General features: G+C 43.9%; 1 protein-coding gene across 1 annotated transcript in view; it reads left to right on the top strand.

Annotated features, from left to right (window-relative positions):
- Positions 1–15,687, top strand: part of LOC136645284 (von Willebrand factor D and EGF domain-containing protein-like) — a 207,787-nt gene extending 192,100 nt beyond the window's left edge. The window contains exons 27-29 of the mRNA XM_066621524.1: positions 4,354–4,449; positions 6,259–6,354; positions 15,581–15,687. Of these exons, the coding sequence (XP_066477621.1) occupies positions 4,354–4,449; positions 6,259–6,354; positions 15,581–15,687 (299 nt within the window). The remainder of the gene's footprint in view (positions 1–4,353; positions 4,450–6,258; positions 6,355–15,580) is intronic.
- The last annotated feature ends 1,360 nt before the right edge of the window (positions 15,688–17,047 follow it).

Genomic DNA, 17,047 nt, shown 5'->3' with positions numbered 1-17,047 from the left:
TTTAGTAATTCAGTAAGGCTAACTTGTGAGTAATCCAAATGACATAATTTTGAATAAACAGGATATCTGTATACTAACAAAAGACTGTACAATGTAATCCCATATATATACTTACCTGGGAGTAAGTCCCTTTGAACTCAGTGAGACCTGCTTCTGAGTAGAGTTGCTCTGTAAATAAATGCAGTAGCAATGGGAAGAGAACTATGGCAGGTGCAGTGAAATACAAGAGCTGTAACACAATTCAAGCAAAATGTCAGGAAGAAGCTATTAAAGCACTGTAGAAAGATATAAAATTACTACAGTAGCTAATGTAGGAGGTAGCTGCCTGTCATAGTGAAGGGCCAAGGAAAATTCCAGGGCTGGCATGGGTGTTACTAAAAAGACATCATCCTTCAAGAAGATTAATGGTAGCACAACCTTCCCTCTGGCCGAATAGAAATGATCCTGACTTTTGCATAATTGTGTTGTCTTTTGGGCCAAGCAGAGATTCCTGTTATTTTTAGTTGTTTATGAATGTGATTTATTTACACCCTGATCAAGGTAGAGGCTTTTCCACAAAAGCATACCAATTCCAAGAATACTACCATTCAAGTGAATGGCATGAGCATCATTAATAATGAGGTTACAGTGCCCTAGCTCATGGTCTCAATAGCACCGTGTGCATTTAAAAACAGATACAATAATGTCCCTTCATTACAAATGCCAATGTGCTTCTAGACTGATATTTATTTACATTTGGCAGCGAATGATTCAAGACCTGAATTGAAATGCACAGGCATAAATAGAATATGGAGAGACTATTCCCTGGGGGAAGGATCTTGAAGGTTTTTCTTATTAGGCAAGCACATAAAAAAGTATTGTATCTGACCAAGACTATTTTTTATCAAAACGTTTTGGGTTTTGCAGAGGAACCCAGAGGAAGAAAGAAAAGGTTTTGGAATGCAGGGAAGGAAGAAAGAGGGGAGAAACAAAGGGGGATTAGCAAGGAGGAGAGGAGCAGGGTGCAGATGTTTAGAGGAGCAGGGTGCAAAGACTGTGGGCAAGAATGGCTCTTTGCAGCCTGAAGCAAGGGTGAGCCTAAGAGCAGGCTGTGAAAACTCCTCACCCATTTGTATTGAGTCTCCCCATTTTGGAGGACTCAAGGGACCAGTCAAGAGGCTATTGGTCAAGGGTTTGGTTAAAGACTCGAGAGATCTGTCAAGATACTATGTGGCAGGAAGGCCGAGACTGATCTTAGTCCTCCAACAAAAAAGTGAAAAGCAGAAACACTCTTACACTCTATCTGTCCATCCGTCCATCCGTCCCCTAACTAAGGGCACAATCCTATCCTGCGCTGGAACAGGCACGCCAAGAGGCTTGCGCTGTATCCAGTGCAGGATAGGGGTCCAAGGTGACTCAGCCAGAGGCAAGGGGAAACTTTCCCCCTTATCTCATGTAAGCTGCCCTTGCCCAAATGGGTCTTCTCGGACTTGCTCCACCTCCTGAGGTGGCACAAGTCTGAGAAAAGTGGAGCAGCTTCAAGCCGTTCTGATGTCCCCAGAAACAGGGGTTGGGATCCAGCATAACTGCCTCCTGCTCCCCTGCTCCAACCCTGCCTCCTGCTCCCCACCCGCCCGCCCCTGGGGCGACCCACTGCCTGCCCTCCATGCGCCCAGGAACACCTCCGTTCCACCTCCCTTCCCAGAGCCATGCGTTGGCCCAGCTGGGCCAATGTAAGACTTGCAGAGGAAGCCAGCACGGAGGTTTGTGTCAGCCTCTGGAGGCCAGCGTACCTCTGAGCACTGCCCCGACTTCCTCCTGAGGAGGCGCAAATGTGCCTTATAGCATGTTTGTGACCCTCCTAGGCCAACTAACTAACTAACTAACTAACTAACTAACTAACTAACTAACTAACTAACTAACTAACTAACATGGGCATTGAAAGTAGCTTACAAAAAGTCAGTTAAAACATTGGTATTGGCAACCTTCAGTCTCGAAAGACTATGGTATCGCGCTCTGAAAGGTGGTTTTGGCACAGCGTCTAGTGTGGCTGAAAAGGCCAATCTGGGAGTGACAATCCCTTCCACATTGGGAGCATTAAAACATTATAAAATATAATATAAAAATGTCAACATTGAGATTCCTTAAAAACGGTATTCCCTAAAACCCTAAGAATCTAATTAAAAGCCAGGGGCAAAGAGCAGAAAATTGGCAGCAAACACTAAAAGAATAAAAGTTTTAACACATACACACGACACAGCACAACACTCAGAAACCGAGAACGGAGAGACATTCACTAAGCATGCAGTCAATTGACTTTGCATGAGACAAAGACAAGAAAAGATAGTTGGGATTTGTGAGGTGAACAATCTGCATTCAACAAGGCAGAGCACAGATGGTGTTATGAAGAACACGAGGCACTAAAGCCAAGATTTTGATAGATGTTTGCCCCAAAGAATCTTGTTGGATTCTTAGGTGGGGTGAATCACAGCCCAATCCTACACCCAGTAGCTCAGCCAATTGCATCACCAAAATGGCTACCACTGTAAACAGTGGCACCACTGGGGCCACCAGAGGTCCCCTTGGGGGAAGGGGCTTTTGTCCCTTTCCCCCAAGGAGAACCCCAAGCCCCTCAATGGGCCTTCTCAAGTCTGCACTGGCTGTTTCGCTGGCACAGACTTGAGAACTTTTTTTTGCTTTGCAGCGTGATACGTAGGATAGGGTACAGTGGAACAGGCCTCTACTGGTCCCCACTCCCCCCTGCCCCAGTTCCTGCCCCCTCCCCCCAGAGTTGCCTCCCCTCCCTCCCCTCCCCTCTTTACTGCCACCTGTACCTCTGCCCTTGCTCCAGGCGGCATCCATCTGACACTAACGCTCCCTATATGGAGGATGCCGTAAATGTGCTTTATAGCACGTTAACGACACCCAGTGTGGACGCTGGAGCTCAGCGCCGATGCTCAGAGCCCTTGGGATTGGGCTCTCAATCAGGAGGTTCGCTATTATTAATCAGGGACCCCGATGTATTCTGGCTTTGTGCCACCACATAGCTGACAGTGCTGTAGCTGGTCAGATGCCCATTCGATCATCTCCTAATTTAAGCTTAATCACGGGGTTGGCGAGGACCAACAGAGGTGTGAATCATTTCCCTTGTTCTACCAACAGTTGTCTTCCCCAAACTTCAGAGTTTGGGTCCTAAACCATCATGTATGCTGATCTAGAGCTTGAAAGCTTCATCTTCATTTTGAAAGCTTGTAAACTGCGTTAACACTGAAGTGATAAACAACTCTGTTTGAATCAGCAGCACTGAATTTCTTGGATTAGTTAAGGAGTTCGGAGGTTATTACCTGCTTGAAACTATAGATCAGAAATGTAACCTGTAGATCTGTGGCTTACTGCCAGCAGTCCTTTTAATAGTCACAGTACTGGTCAGGTCCTAAGCAGATACCTAGCTCCAAATATCAGTATCAAATAGGATACCTGTTTCCTAAGCAGATACCTAGCTCCAAATATCAGTGTTTAAACACACATGAATTAAGCAGAAATAAAATACTGACCATGTAACACAAGTGCCCAGTCTCCTCTGCTTCCCTTAACTTATTGAGACAGGCAACAGCAGTATCTCAGCTGTGGGAAGGGAGGAGAAAAGGAGAGAGCTATTTCCCTCTTTTTTCTTGGGCACATAGTCTACTAGGACAAAAAGCCTCCCTTGGGAAATGTAGTATTGTCAAGTGCTACTGGTGCATTAGGCAGGGAAAGTAAGAGATGGTTGGATGTAGTCATTACCCCAGGTCTTAATTCCACTAACCAGAAGACTGAGAGAAATAGTTAAAATAGTGTCAAACAGTTTTTCCATCTTCTTTAATGACAGGCAATTCCAGCCTTATCTTGTCTGTTATCTTTGATGGACAAAATGCAAAAGCTTTCCTGAAATTGTGTGAAACTAATCAATTCTCCACCAGCTCTTGCTGATCCAGATGAATGCCTGAGAATGTTTTCCAATCAGGAGGGGAATGGCTTTAACAAGAATTTGGCAATCAGCAGTAATAAGTGGTATTGGTCTAACTACAGCTGCCACTGAAGATTTCTTGTTTACTTTTTCAAGAATCATTGTAATTAATGTCTCTCTCATTTCTCTGGCGAGGCAGCTCTTATTGAAGGCTCCTTGAAATGTCTCTCGCACTCAGTGGACCTCAGCAGATTCTAGAAGGATTTACTAAAGCTTGCAAATCCCAAAGTTTTAGTCTTCTTCACTTCCAAATTGCTTTTTGTCTTTAATTACGCGAAGACTTCACCACCGTGAAACTGCAAAAACACTTTGGAAGTGAAATCTTGATGTTCCTCAATTGCTCCCCTTGTTCTCTTGTGTCACTGCAGGTGTTTGTGATCCTGTGTGTATGAATGGAGGGAAATGCATCCGCCCCGATGTTTGTGATTGTCCATCTGGCTGGAAAGGGAAGCGCTGTAGTAAACGTGAGTGGAGTCCCCTCCCATCCAAACATGTTATTTGTTTATCACTTGGGCCTGCCAGCCTGAATTGTAATGTATTTGATGTTAGCCAGCCATATAACAAATGATCTCATTTTGCTGCTTCAGGACTTTGAGGAGAAACCACTATTATATATTGGTAATACAAATTGATCTAAACATTTTATGCTTCCAAATATAAAGATTAAAAAAAAACAACACTCCTCTATCTCATGCAGCTGTCTATCTGTTATGCAGATTTTGTTTCTTTACGGAAATTCATTTTTCATAGTATTAAATGCGAAGTATTCATTTTTGGTTTTAACAGCTACGCATATTTTGTTATAGTTTATGGAGAAATGACATATATTTCAAATATAAGACTATTTAAAGCCTGTAATAAAAGCCTTTCCATACTGATATATTCTCAAGGTCATTGTAGGCACATTCATTTAGTGCATAATTTCTGAGGCTGATGTGTGTGTTTTTTTACACTGTTAAACCTAACTACATTTGACTGCAGTTTACATAAAAATATAATTCAAATAAGTCATCTAATCTGAAAATGTTTGGGGAATTTTTTTTCCCCCTTACATGGTTATTCATTACTATGATGCTGGCAGATAAGCTGAATAAATTTAAAATCAAGATAACACACTGTACAGAAGATGAGTTAATGTATTGGCTGGATGCCCCTGGCCATCTTCGTGATAATGATTCAGCCCAGGATTTAATTCTAACATGGTTGCTAAGACACAATGCCAGTCACTTCTCAGTTTCTCAAGTCTAAAATGTACCTAGACAGCCCATTGTGTAAATTAGTTAAATATATTCATAACCTCGTGGCTGAAAATATAATCTAGGGGCTATGCATCTTCAGGATGCAAGCCCTATCTGGAAGGGGTTGCCCTATACTACATCCTTAACTGGTTGGAAAGAAGCAGGGCTCAAAAGACTGATACAGAGAAGAACAAACTAGCTGTGTCTCATTTAAGATTGCCTATGAAATAAACAAAGCTATTTTTTAAAAAGAGAGAGAATTGGTCTCAAACCTCCTCACTCATACCTCTGACCCCCAAATAACCTTTCTCTTAATCAAACTTATATGTCCAGGTCAATGTCACTGCTCCTACTGTGGGAAGGAGGAAAATCTGATCTTGTAATTCATAGAACTGGTCTCTGTGTTCCTGATTTTTCCCACCTGCTCTTTACCCACTCCCTTAAGCAGTCAATGATAATGCTACCCACTAGTCCTTTCGAGCTGTGTTTTGGTGAGCTGTCAACTAAGGAAGGGTCCAAATTTGTTGAAGGGAAGCAGCTTCCTTACTAGGATTCCTCACTAATACTGCCTCTGTAAACATGGATTAGAAGATCTTAAGGAGCTGCCCTGGCCTGAAAGATGCATCCAGATTGTTTACAATGCCATTGCCATTCAGCATCCTTTAAAGGGCACAGATCTTATTAACATCTCATTTAATATCCATATATTTCATCTGAAATTAATGGATTACTCAGTTAATCACACCAATCAATCAATTAAGCTTTCAGCCCTAATAGAAGATGAAATTTTAATGGCTGGGGAACCTGCTTTTGGAGCAAATCTCTGATGAAACTAGAGATTACAGAGAAGTGTCTAATCATGGAATATTCAGAATGCTAATTGCTTCATGAAGTTTGCTCTTAAGCTCTTTCGAGATTCAGCCATTTTGGAAATAATTGTGGGAAGCAAGCACATGTCACTCAGAAAAACTGCTCACAAACTCTTGGGGACATTGTGATCTTCTCATTTGCCTCTTTTCATCTTCTCTTGTTCAGCGGTTTGTCTGCCCAGCTGCCGGAATGCTGGTGAATGTATAGGTCCTAACATCTGCCAGTGTTCGAGAGGGTGGCTGGGCCTCCAATGCGACATTCGTAAGTAGATGTTTCATTTTGCTCATAGCTGTGTTTTATGGCTGCCTCTGTCTTGTATAAAGAATATAGGACAGCCATGCGTCACTTAGCGACAGGGATGCAGACCGGCACCCTTGTCGTCAAGTGAGGCTTGACGCTATATGAAGTCTCTGAAGATGAGGCAGAACTCCCCTCAGCTTTGGAGGCTTGGGAAGTGGGCGCAGAGACCAGCGGCAACATCACATATGCAGCCCATCGGTGGTTGGACTGTCGCAAAGCGGCACTCACTTGCATAAACGTCCAATATAAGCACACTAGTAGCACCCCAAGATGCCTGAAGCTGGTCCATTCGTTCATTCTTCTGCTGTCCACAGTCGCTAGCTTGCCAGGGCCTTTATCTTCACAAAGCCTTGAGGGATTAGGGGCACTCCCTTCTGGGTTTGCAACTCCTGGGTCTTGTTTGTCTTCTGATACCTGGCAGTCTGCCAGAACATAGGGCAGAACTGAAGTAGATACGATGCAGCTCTTCAATTGAAACCACATTTTTTTATAATAAAGCATGAGAAAAACCGTTGCCGGTGACAGTCAGGACTGGAAATCACAGTACAGCATATGTGTGAACCTGGAAGTATCCTGTCCTGAGAAGGGCATAACCTCAGGGGGAAACTCTGGCTCCATTTCTGCAGGCAAGTGCTGCTGGGATTTTTGCAGACCCAAGAAGTCTGTCAAGGGATATTTAGTAGTATGCAATGATGGACTGGTACAGCTTGTGCAATGAAGAAAGCTCTGGATTATAGGCGAGGCCTCTACCGGCGGATTCAGGACCCACAGTTTTACCACACTGCAGGTTCAAAATCTGCAGATCTCCCCACTTGCTGTCTTCCAAACCTGACTGGAGTTGTGCTTCTGTTGCATTTGGAGGTCCTTCTGAGGGCCAGGGAGGCAGTGTGTGGCCAGGATGAGGTCTTAGGAGGCCTTCTGAGGTCTCCAGATTTTTGACCTTCTGAAGGTCTTAGGGGGTGGGGGAGCCCACGTGCTTCCTTCCTGGCCCCCAGATAGCTTCCATAGGGCAGAAAATTAGTACTTTGCATTTCAGCCAAAAACCAAACGCACAGCTCTGGTTACCTTCAGAAGATAGCAGGTGGGGAAATCCGCAAATTTGATTATCCACGGATTTCGGTATCTGCAGAGGGGGGTCTGGAAACGGATCCTCCATGGATACTAAGGCACCACCTGTACAATGAATATGTGGCTGCAAATCCCACTTGAGTAAAAACTCATGTATGGGACTCCCAGTTGTATTTTCTTGTGGAATAAGTACATGCTTGGTTTGGGCTCAAGTTGCAGGTACTTGACATTATTGTACATGTCCTCACTTAAACTCATTTCTTTCAAAGTTGTTTCATTATAAATTTGATGAGGAAAAAAAATGGATTCTTGACCAAAGTCATTTTCTCTGTGGAGTTTGTCCATGTCTGTATGGGTTTTCTCCAAACCAGAGAGCTCACATTTATTCCAGTGTTTAATTTTAGAAGTGTTTGGGTCTTTATTTAGAAGTATGGTGGGTTTTTTTGTTTGTTTGTTTTGGGACCAGAAATATGCTGTAGGAACATAACACTTGTTTACCTTTTACCTGTGATAAAATTGTTTTCATTATAAGTCATTTTGCTTAAAATTGCCATTTTCAAGAACCTATCGGCAATTTTAAGTGAGGAATTTCTGTATTTATCTGAACATGTTTTTTTAGACGTCTAACAAAACCTCAATTAGAGGGATTTGGTACAATGGTGGCTAGCTGGACACAACTATGCTATATTACTGATCCTGCTAGTTCCTTTTGTTGCATTGATCCAATGTATCTGATACAGTATTTGCAAATGAAGGGCGCAAGCCTAACCCACTTTCCAGCAATGACATAAAGGCAATGCAGGTCCGAGGTAAGGGAACAAACATTCCCTTACTTTGAGGAAGCTTCCATGAGTGCCACCCAACTGCAGGATGTAGAACATTCCATTAGCACAGCTTATGCCAGTGCTGGAAAGTTAGTTAGAATTTAGGCCTAAATTACTTATAAAAATGAATGAAGGCTGTCATAATGGGGAATCCTCATTGACCTCACAGATAGTCATGCTACTTTGTTTTAACATAGTGAATTGAACACATACTCACTTTCTCATCTGAACTTTAGAAACATCCTTTTATTCACATGTCAAATTGGTAGCTTTATAATTTCTTAATCCTCTTCCTCTCTCTTCTTCTTATATATGCTTGCATCCATATTTTCTGATCTGTACAAGAAAGGTAAAGTTCCCCACAAAGATTATAACTTGAATGGAAATCATTGCTTTGTTCTTTTAGCACACAGTCATAAAAGCCTTTTTTTGTACAGGACATTATTGGTTATAATTTCAACACAAGCTTCGCTTATTAACCAGCATTCGTTGCCAAAAGCTGTACAGGGTAATAATGCCTTTGTTCTTTTTAATGCTTAGCAGTTTAGTGTTCTTTGTAAATACATTTATGAAATATTCATTTAGACATCAGCTATGTTGTTTTCCTCTGGTCTCCATTCCAATTTTCTTTACAAGTGTTTTAACTCTGCTATCAATTCACTGAGTAAGATGGGAGTATATTCTATTTTAGAACATATTTTTAAGTAGTTATTTTCTCCTTTAAACATAGTGTGACACAGTGCTAATCCAATCCAATCAAGTGCAAGATAGTTCCTAGGCATGCATTTTTTATTGTTTTACTTGTATGCTGTAAACTGGAGAACTTTTGCCAATTCACTTTTCTGAAAACATTTTCAAACAGTAACATGCTTTACTTAAGTAATGCTATAAACACCCCTGTTTAAGGTAACCTGAGGTTGCTATATTCCATATGGGACAGAGCTTCAGTGACTCAGAGAACTCCTAAGTGGAACCAGTAATTTTCAATTTTCCCTGTCACTGCCTTGCTGCAAACCTACACATTGCACCTGTGGTCTTTTACCTATCTCAGAGCTCTTGAAGAAACAGAAGCTCTGCCACAGGTGCAATACCAGCAATCTCTGCACAAGCCAATGAATTCTAATTGGAACATCAGAACTGACTTGCAGGATTGGACCAAAGGTCCCTTTGCTCCAGCAATCCGTGTCCAACAGTGACAGTCAGATGCTGCTGGGACACTTACAAGCCACATAAGAAGGAGAGAACCATCGGCTCTTGGTTCTGTATGTAGGTTCCATTCCAGTTATTAGCCATTGATAGATCTAACCCTTCATAACTGTTGTTAATTTTTAGCAGATACCTAACACCATGGCAAGGACCCAAATCTCTAGTTCCATATAGACCAAGAGATTTCCTACTACTTTTTTTCCCCCCTAAAACAACAGATGCTGCATGGCCAACTCCTTTTGAAACTAATTTGAAAGGGAAATAGTAAAGTCTTGTCAATGCACCTTCCCAGAGCAGTGTATCAGACATTTCTAAGACATTTGCACAGTTGTACTGGATGAGAATTGCAAATACAGTTCACTTTTACACAGCAGCAGCTTGTGTTGTGGTTTTCTGGTGGACTGTCTCTTTCCTTACATTTTTTCAGGAAGGGCACCAGCTTTTCCCCCTTCTTCTTCATGTATCAACACTCAGTGATGAGGCTGGGTAGGCCTCCAGGAAAGGGCCACATGAGCTCCCATTGCTTCTTTGTGGGGAAAAAAGTGAAAGATATACTGAGTATGTTCTACCAAAACTTAAATACTTTTATAGCATGACCCAATACATCTTACTCAGAAGTAAATCCCAGTATATTCAATGGGTCTTACCTTCATGTAAGTGTGTAAAGGGTTGCAGCCCAAGTTGTGTTGGCTGAAATAGAAGTAAGCATGTGCTTAAATTCCTACCCTTATATTCAATGATGTTTGTCATTGCCTTGCTTCATTAGATACTTGCTATGATATACTATCCCTCACAGAGCTATAGAGGATCTCAGAGGCTCCACACACAAACTTTAGAAAGCTAGTTTTCAAAGACTGAAAAAATGAAGTAAGGGCCCAGTCCTATGGTTTGCTGGCACCACGCGATACAGCAGTGCCGAAATGACTGCTGCTGCAGGGTCAGAGCAGCAGCCAGAGGTTTCCTCAGGGTAAGAGAACATTGGTTCCCTTACCCTGTGTAGAGCCCCAGCAGCCCCAATGGGTCTATCTGGAGCTGTGCCAGCAATTTAGCTGGCACAGAACTGAGGGGACCTGTGTTGGGCTCTGAGACTTGGAAGCCTCTGCTGCCATCTCCGACAATTCTCGGGTCTAATCCTCCCTCTGGCCCAACTTTCCCCATCCCAAAATGTCTTTCCACCACTCAGTGGGATACATACCACCCGGTACTCCTGCTGCTTGTCCCACCTGCATGGAGGACCTGTGCTGATCTCTCCCCCTCCCAGCAACATGCCTTATGGCATGTTTGCGATGGCCATTGCTTGGGCAGTGCACAAGCAAGTGGTGCTGCTCGGGCAAAGGATCAGGCTGCTCAGGAAAGAGCAAGGAAGAATCAGGTGCCAGCGTAGCATATTTTCCCATCCTCATCCTTTTTGTTGAGCTGAAGTATCTGAGAGCCAGACCACACTCAAATGTATTTTGTTGATGGCCCTTGTGCCCTTGTTTTTCTTGCTTAAACACAAGCCATGGGCAGGGGAAGATCCTGGTCAGAAGCATAGTGTGATGGACTCAAACCTTTTCCCTCTCACCTGGCCCTGATCTCTCCACCCACACCCTGTGACTGCTGTTTGCTGTGGGAGGGAAGTACCACCTGACAGGTGTGTTCCTCTGGTGTCTGGTCACATCCTTTGCATTCTCCAGCTTTTTCTACACACTCATTGCTTACAGAGCTTCTTCACGTTCTTCTCTGCATTTTAGTAGAGGTGGATCTTAGCCATTGATAGCATCAACCTTTCTTCTCCTTCACACACCACCCATGTGTTGTACTATTCATGGAAATTCTTATTCATGGAAATCACCAACCAATTAAACAGATAGATTACCTAAACTGCAATCAGCTTATCAGAATACTATCTCAGCATAAATACTATGCTCGGAAAGGTTTTGTTGTGAAAAAATAACAGAAATTTCAGCTCCTGAGATCTAATTAAAATAGTAACGTGACATGTGTGTTCTTCTTGGACTAGTGCCTTATGAATTGGCTGTTCTCTTTTTTCTGTGCCAAAACAATGTAATAAGAGCGCACACTGCTAATTAGGAGGAAAAAAAACTGGCTTGAAATCAACAGTCACATTGCCTTAACTTCTATGAAGGCAGGAAAGAGCTCAGTTATTGCTCAGATAACAGTAAGGTCAATCAATAAGTGATAGGATGCACAACTTTTGATAGGGTGAACTACTGGCACAGGAATGTTTTATATTCATAAAAAATAACTTGCCAACATTAGTTCCCATTAGAAAATAAATTATACATTCAAAGAAGTTTGAAGTGGTATACCATATCACTCATGAAACTTCACAATCCAGATTTCTTTCTTTTTGTAGTTGTGTATTTCTTATCTCACATACTTAGCCAGACACCCTGGGGAACTCATTTTATCCAGTCTAGAAAGTGAATGAAATATTACAGGGCTTTGCCCCAAACATCTGCCTATGGATTACTCAGGGTCATGCACATACCATTCCTGCAGAGATGTAAAGACACAGCTTGTAGCTTTTCTGCCAGCGGTGGGGCCTAAGTGTGGCCTGAGCAATTACATAGGGTTTTTTTGTGATTGTGAAGTTGTGAAACCCCTTTCAGTCAATCATGGTTTGCTTAACTGGTGATCTGCTCACTCAAACAGTCCACCAGCAACTTATGGCACCCCACCAGGAGTTTCCTAAACACCCTGGTTTCCTGCGTGGCAGGGGCTGGTTTGTCAGGGCCACAGTCCATGGCTAGGAGATGTCTTCAGCTTGGTGAGTCGCATGTGTACACGCATGGCCTAAGCTAATACAGCTGTTCCATCTGTGTTAGGAAACTTGCATGGTACCAGTCAAGGTGGAAATAGGACCTCTTTCTAGTGCCGGTGGAGACAGTTGGACCACCACACACTGTATTTGCACTTTACTTCTTACACATTCATTGCCTGGCAAGTGCAGCAGACCTATAAGACACAGGTCACAAATCCTGAGGGCATTTCTGGGCGGACAGTAGTATCTGGAGCTTTTCCTTGATGGGCATCTAGGAATTTCCTGGACAATCCTAATGAAATCCCTCCCTGCTGATGTAGCCATGTCAGTGAACTATGGGAGGAGTAGTCGCAGAGGTCTTCTCAAGGTAAGGGAACATCCATTCCCTCACCCTGGGGTGAGACTCTGTTGTCCCAATGGTTCTCCTTGGATCTGCACCAGCTCTTTTGCTGGTGCAAGTCCTTGGAGAGTTAGGGAAGGGAACACAGTTAGCATCCAGTGCATGCAGGTTCTGCTGATATCCCTCCCTCTCTCTCCCATTCTGCCTTCTGCCCTTTTCCCCATCCAGAAACTCCACCCACCCACAGCCACTCCGCACCCCGCTGCCAGCTTACCTTTGCTGCTGGAGGGAGCTGGTTATGAGAGTGGGCCTCCAGCACCATCGCTAGTTGCAACAGTGGACCTCTGGCACTACTGCTATTTGCAGCCAAAATGGCTGTCAGGGGTGTGCTGCATGTGCTGGCCTATGTCCATTTACAATAGCAGGACTTTCTACTGTTGAAAAGGGTAACCTTATTCTAGTTAGGATTCTGCTGCTTATGGGATTAAAATGTGTCCTTCTAGCAGCATACAAAGACTTGACTGCACCCTCACTGGAAAAGTTCCTGAGAGACAAAAGGCATGGCGGGGTATATGCTGCACCCAGACTTAGGTAATTGATGGGAGAAGCTTCTTGGCAAAGGAAACTGAAAAGACTCTCCAGGTGTCCTGGTCACTGGGCAACTTGAAACCTTAATTCAGTACACAGCTGGACTTGTGCTTGCAACAAAATCCCATCAGGATGAGGCATCCAAATTTGCAAGACCTGAGAGCAGGAGTCCCCAAAGTCATGACCGCTGTCCGTTGAAAGCGCATGTTCCTTTTTTAAAAAAATTATTTTTTTTAAAATTTTTCCAAAAGCAATTTGGAAAGACAATTTTGTTTTTGGAAAAATTAAAAATAAAGCGCATATTCCTGTACAGATCGCAACTCTTTGTTCTGCCTCCTTGCGGCTCCTTCACTGGGTAGATCTGGCCTCTGGGATGCTCTTGGCAGTTGAGTCTGTTGCCTGGTGTCCAAGAAGACTGCAAAACAGTATGTCCAGGCAGCCGTGACTGCCCAGAGCGTCCCGGAGGTCAGATCTACCCAGCGGAGGAGCCGTGCGGAGTTGGAACAAACAGGGATGCTCACCAGGTGGATGGATCCATCCAAAACCTGGATGCAGCGCCCAGGCCAGGGTTCAAGTGGCCCTGCCTTAGAGGACACACAGATGGCCCTCAGTGCTACAGCCTTCCTTCCCCCCTGATGGCCTCTCCAAGTGTTTCCCATGATATCACCCCTTCCAGAGCGAAGCCCTGCCTAGCTCTCAGAAATGCCAGCTAGGAACCAAAATGGAGTTAGGACTGCAGATGTGTAGGGAAAAAGAGGACATTGCCAATGCTGGCTGTCTTTGAGTTATTGTGTATTTACTGCTCAGATTTAACTCCTGCTGCACTTGAAGCCATCATAATCTATAATAAAGGATTTTGAATGTTTCTCTGGCACAAAAATGTGTCCATAATAACAATATAGTATCAATGCTGTGCATGCTGTTGCTTCATTTCAAGGGAAGTTCTTTTAAAACCATCTTTCTTATTTTGCTGGTACCAAAGTCTGTGCCCATTCACCAGTGGAATTCAAATCCCATACTTAGGTGTTTTTTGCAGACAAGAAATTAGAGCCTTGGGACTCTCTCCTGCCTCTCACCATTAGCTCACTATAATAAGACAAGGACAATGAGAAGAAAGTGTGTAACTATTTAGGAATAAAGAGTTCTTGACCACAGTCTATTCTTTTCTCTCCTTAATAAAAAGTTGTTATAGGAGTCAAATTTTTACTCATTCCAGCATTGCTGCAAGTGGTTAACTCCTGCACATAACTGCTCATTCAAGTAGTCTACACATATGAACTGACCTTCAGCAAACAAGTTGCAGACAGTGATTTTCCTATCCTCAAAACCGGAGCCACAATCTTCAGTTTATTCTTCCACTAACTGGGCACTCCAGGGAACAGTTATGGGCAGGGATTAGCTAGTTAGGTGGCACAACTCTTTCAGCCTGTGGAACATACACTTTTGGATCAGACTATGCTGGGTTGGTTTGGGTTGTCACAGACTGAGGCAGCAGTGTGAATGTCAACATCATGGGGCAAACACAGCATGCATTCCAGCTATTCAGAAATGCACAGTTGTAACCAGGTGACCAGATCCAATCCATATCAACTTCAGCATGTGGCATTGGCTTTCACACAACTGGGTCAGCCCAAGACAGTGTGATAACAAGTCAGCAAATACTGACAGCAAGCAATGGCTGCTATCGGTTGAACAGAACCAAAGAATCCATTATTTTTACTTTTGAGAAAAATGTGAATAAATCTTAGGCTGTTTATTAAGGGCCTGATTCAGAGCCCTGCACTCCATCTCACAGCTAGCGTGCACTGTCGCAAATGTGCTGTAAGGCACGTTTGCAAGCCCTTACCATGGGCCCAGTGCTGGAGCTAGCCCAGTGCAAGCCCATGCTGTTCCAGTGCTGGGCCCATGTTCCGCCACCCGACAGTCACTTGGACTGCCTGGCGGCAGAGAGGTGAGTGAGTGGGGGTATGGAGGGAGGTGGGGAGGAGGCATTTTGGAGTTGGGAGAGGTGGGGGAAGGGTGGGGAGGAGGCCTGGTGGGGGAGGGAGCCAGGCGGGAGGAGGGTGGGACTGGTGGAGCTCGGCTTAACCAGATCTTGAGCCCCATGTGGGACTGCATGGTCCAACACAGAACTCTCCAATTTTGCAGCAGCTCCAGAGCTGCTGTAGAATCGAGTAGCCCCATTGTGGGGCTGCTTCCCTTACTCAGGGGAAGGGGGGGTGAAATTCCCCTTCCCCCAAGAAGCCGCCGGTGGCTGCCTGGTTAGGTGCCGGATACCGTAGCAGTCATTTTGGTGCTGTGGCAGCCCCACATGCCAGGCAGCTCAAGATTGGGCTGCCCATCAGCACTATTGTAGCTTTTGAGAAATGCAATTCATGCTTTATTTCATTGCAGCCCTTTGTGAGCCAAAGTGCCAGTTTGGGGGCAGATGTATCAAGCCAAACGTTTGTGCATGTAGAAGCGGATACAGTGGTTTAAACTGTGGCAAGAAGGTACAGTAATGTTTCAATAATATTGATGTCTGCCAGTAAAATGGGGAAGAACTACTGCAGTACAACTCAACATTTCATGTTGCCATCAATGTGTATGTGGAGGGAGGGGTAAGCTTTGTTTACCACTTCTAAGAGCTTACGAAATCTTCTGAACCAAGCTTGGTTGTATTCAGCAGCTGGGGGGAAGTCATAGCGTTTTCTATTGTGCTTGGATAACGTAGTATGAGATGCGATGACAGCCTTTTCACATTCAATATTCTGGAAGTGGAGTCACATCTTTAAGCTCAGAATTACAGTTACTGATGCATTTCATTGACAGTGACATTCTCCAAGAAAAATAAAAATTTTTATATTGACATTGGCATGCAGCAGATGCAGATAAGATGAAGCAAGACTCATTGTCATTTTCAGACTTCGTAAAAACTATTTAAGCTGGCCAAGTGTAGCAGGGGGAAAAATCACCTTGCATTTTCTGAAGTGCTTTGCTTTGACACCCTAGATTTTGGTGAGATCAACTAAAGCAACTGATTGTCTGCATGTGTTTAAATTCAAAAAGGGTTTCTTCATGGTACAGTGAAGGCTGACCTTTCTGTTCTATCAAAACTAGAATTATCAGGTTTGTTTTCAAAACATTGTGATGATTGCGAATGTGCAGTATGAGATCTGTCAGTTCACAAATGAAGTGGAACTTTGCTGCACTTTGTAGAAAATATCAAATCAAATGCTGAGCATCAATTTTTCCTATCAGTGAACCATTGCACAATAAATAGAATTTGGAGAAGCTTGAGCAGGAGCTTTAGAATACTAGAATGCCAGGCTTCTGGGTCACAACTGTGGTCCCACTAGCTGAGCTTACCTTGTTATCAGCAGAAGTCAGTTCCAGAAAGATTAAAGCCCAGTCCTTAGCGTCCTTCCTTGGGAATAAGTCCACCTGAATTCAATGAGACTGCTTGCTAGTGAGCATGTGTAACATTTTGACTCAAGATGAAGAATTTAAAAAGCAGCAGATCATTATGATCTGCCCAAATCCTGACATTAACAGTAGCTTCTGATAATCAGCGCTTTGGGGCCTCACCTTATGGATGTATAAAAGTGTTATGCTTTCCTTAGAGCACAGTCCTGAGATTGCAATGGGCCAGCATAAGGGAGTGTTGCAAATGTGCCACAAGGCCCATCTGCACCTCCTGTCAAGTTGGGGAGGTGACCTGGCATGCACCAGCCTCCCCATGATGAATGTGAGTTCATGCCAGTGGCAGCCCAACGGTATGGGGGTTTGGGGAGGGTGGGGGAGAACGTTGCAGGGGCGTTCCGGGGCGGGGGAGGGCAGGTGGTGGGTGGACCAGTGGGCAGGCTGAGGCCTGAGGGGGCG

The sequence above is a fragment of the Tiliqua scincoides genome, chromosome 1, assembly GCF_035046505.1.
Source record: "Tiliqua scincoides isolate rTilSci1 chromosome 1, rTilSci1.hap2, whole genome shotgun sequence".
Taxonomy (NCBI): Eukaryota; Metazoa; Chordata; class Lepidosauria; order Squamata; family Scincidae; genus Tiliqua; species Tiliqua scincoides.
The sequence above is the reverse complement of the archived record's forward strand: the minus strand, read 5'-3'. Positions and strand labels throughout refer to the sequence as shown.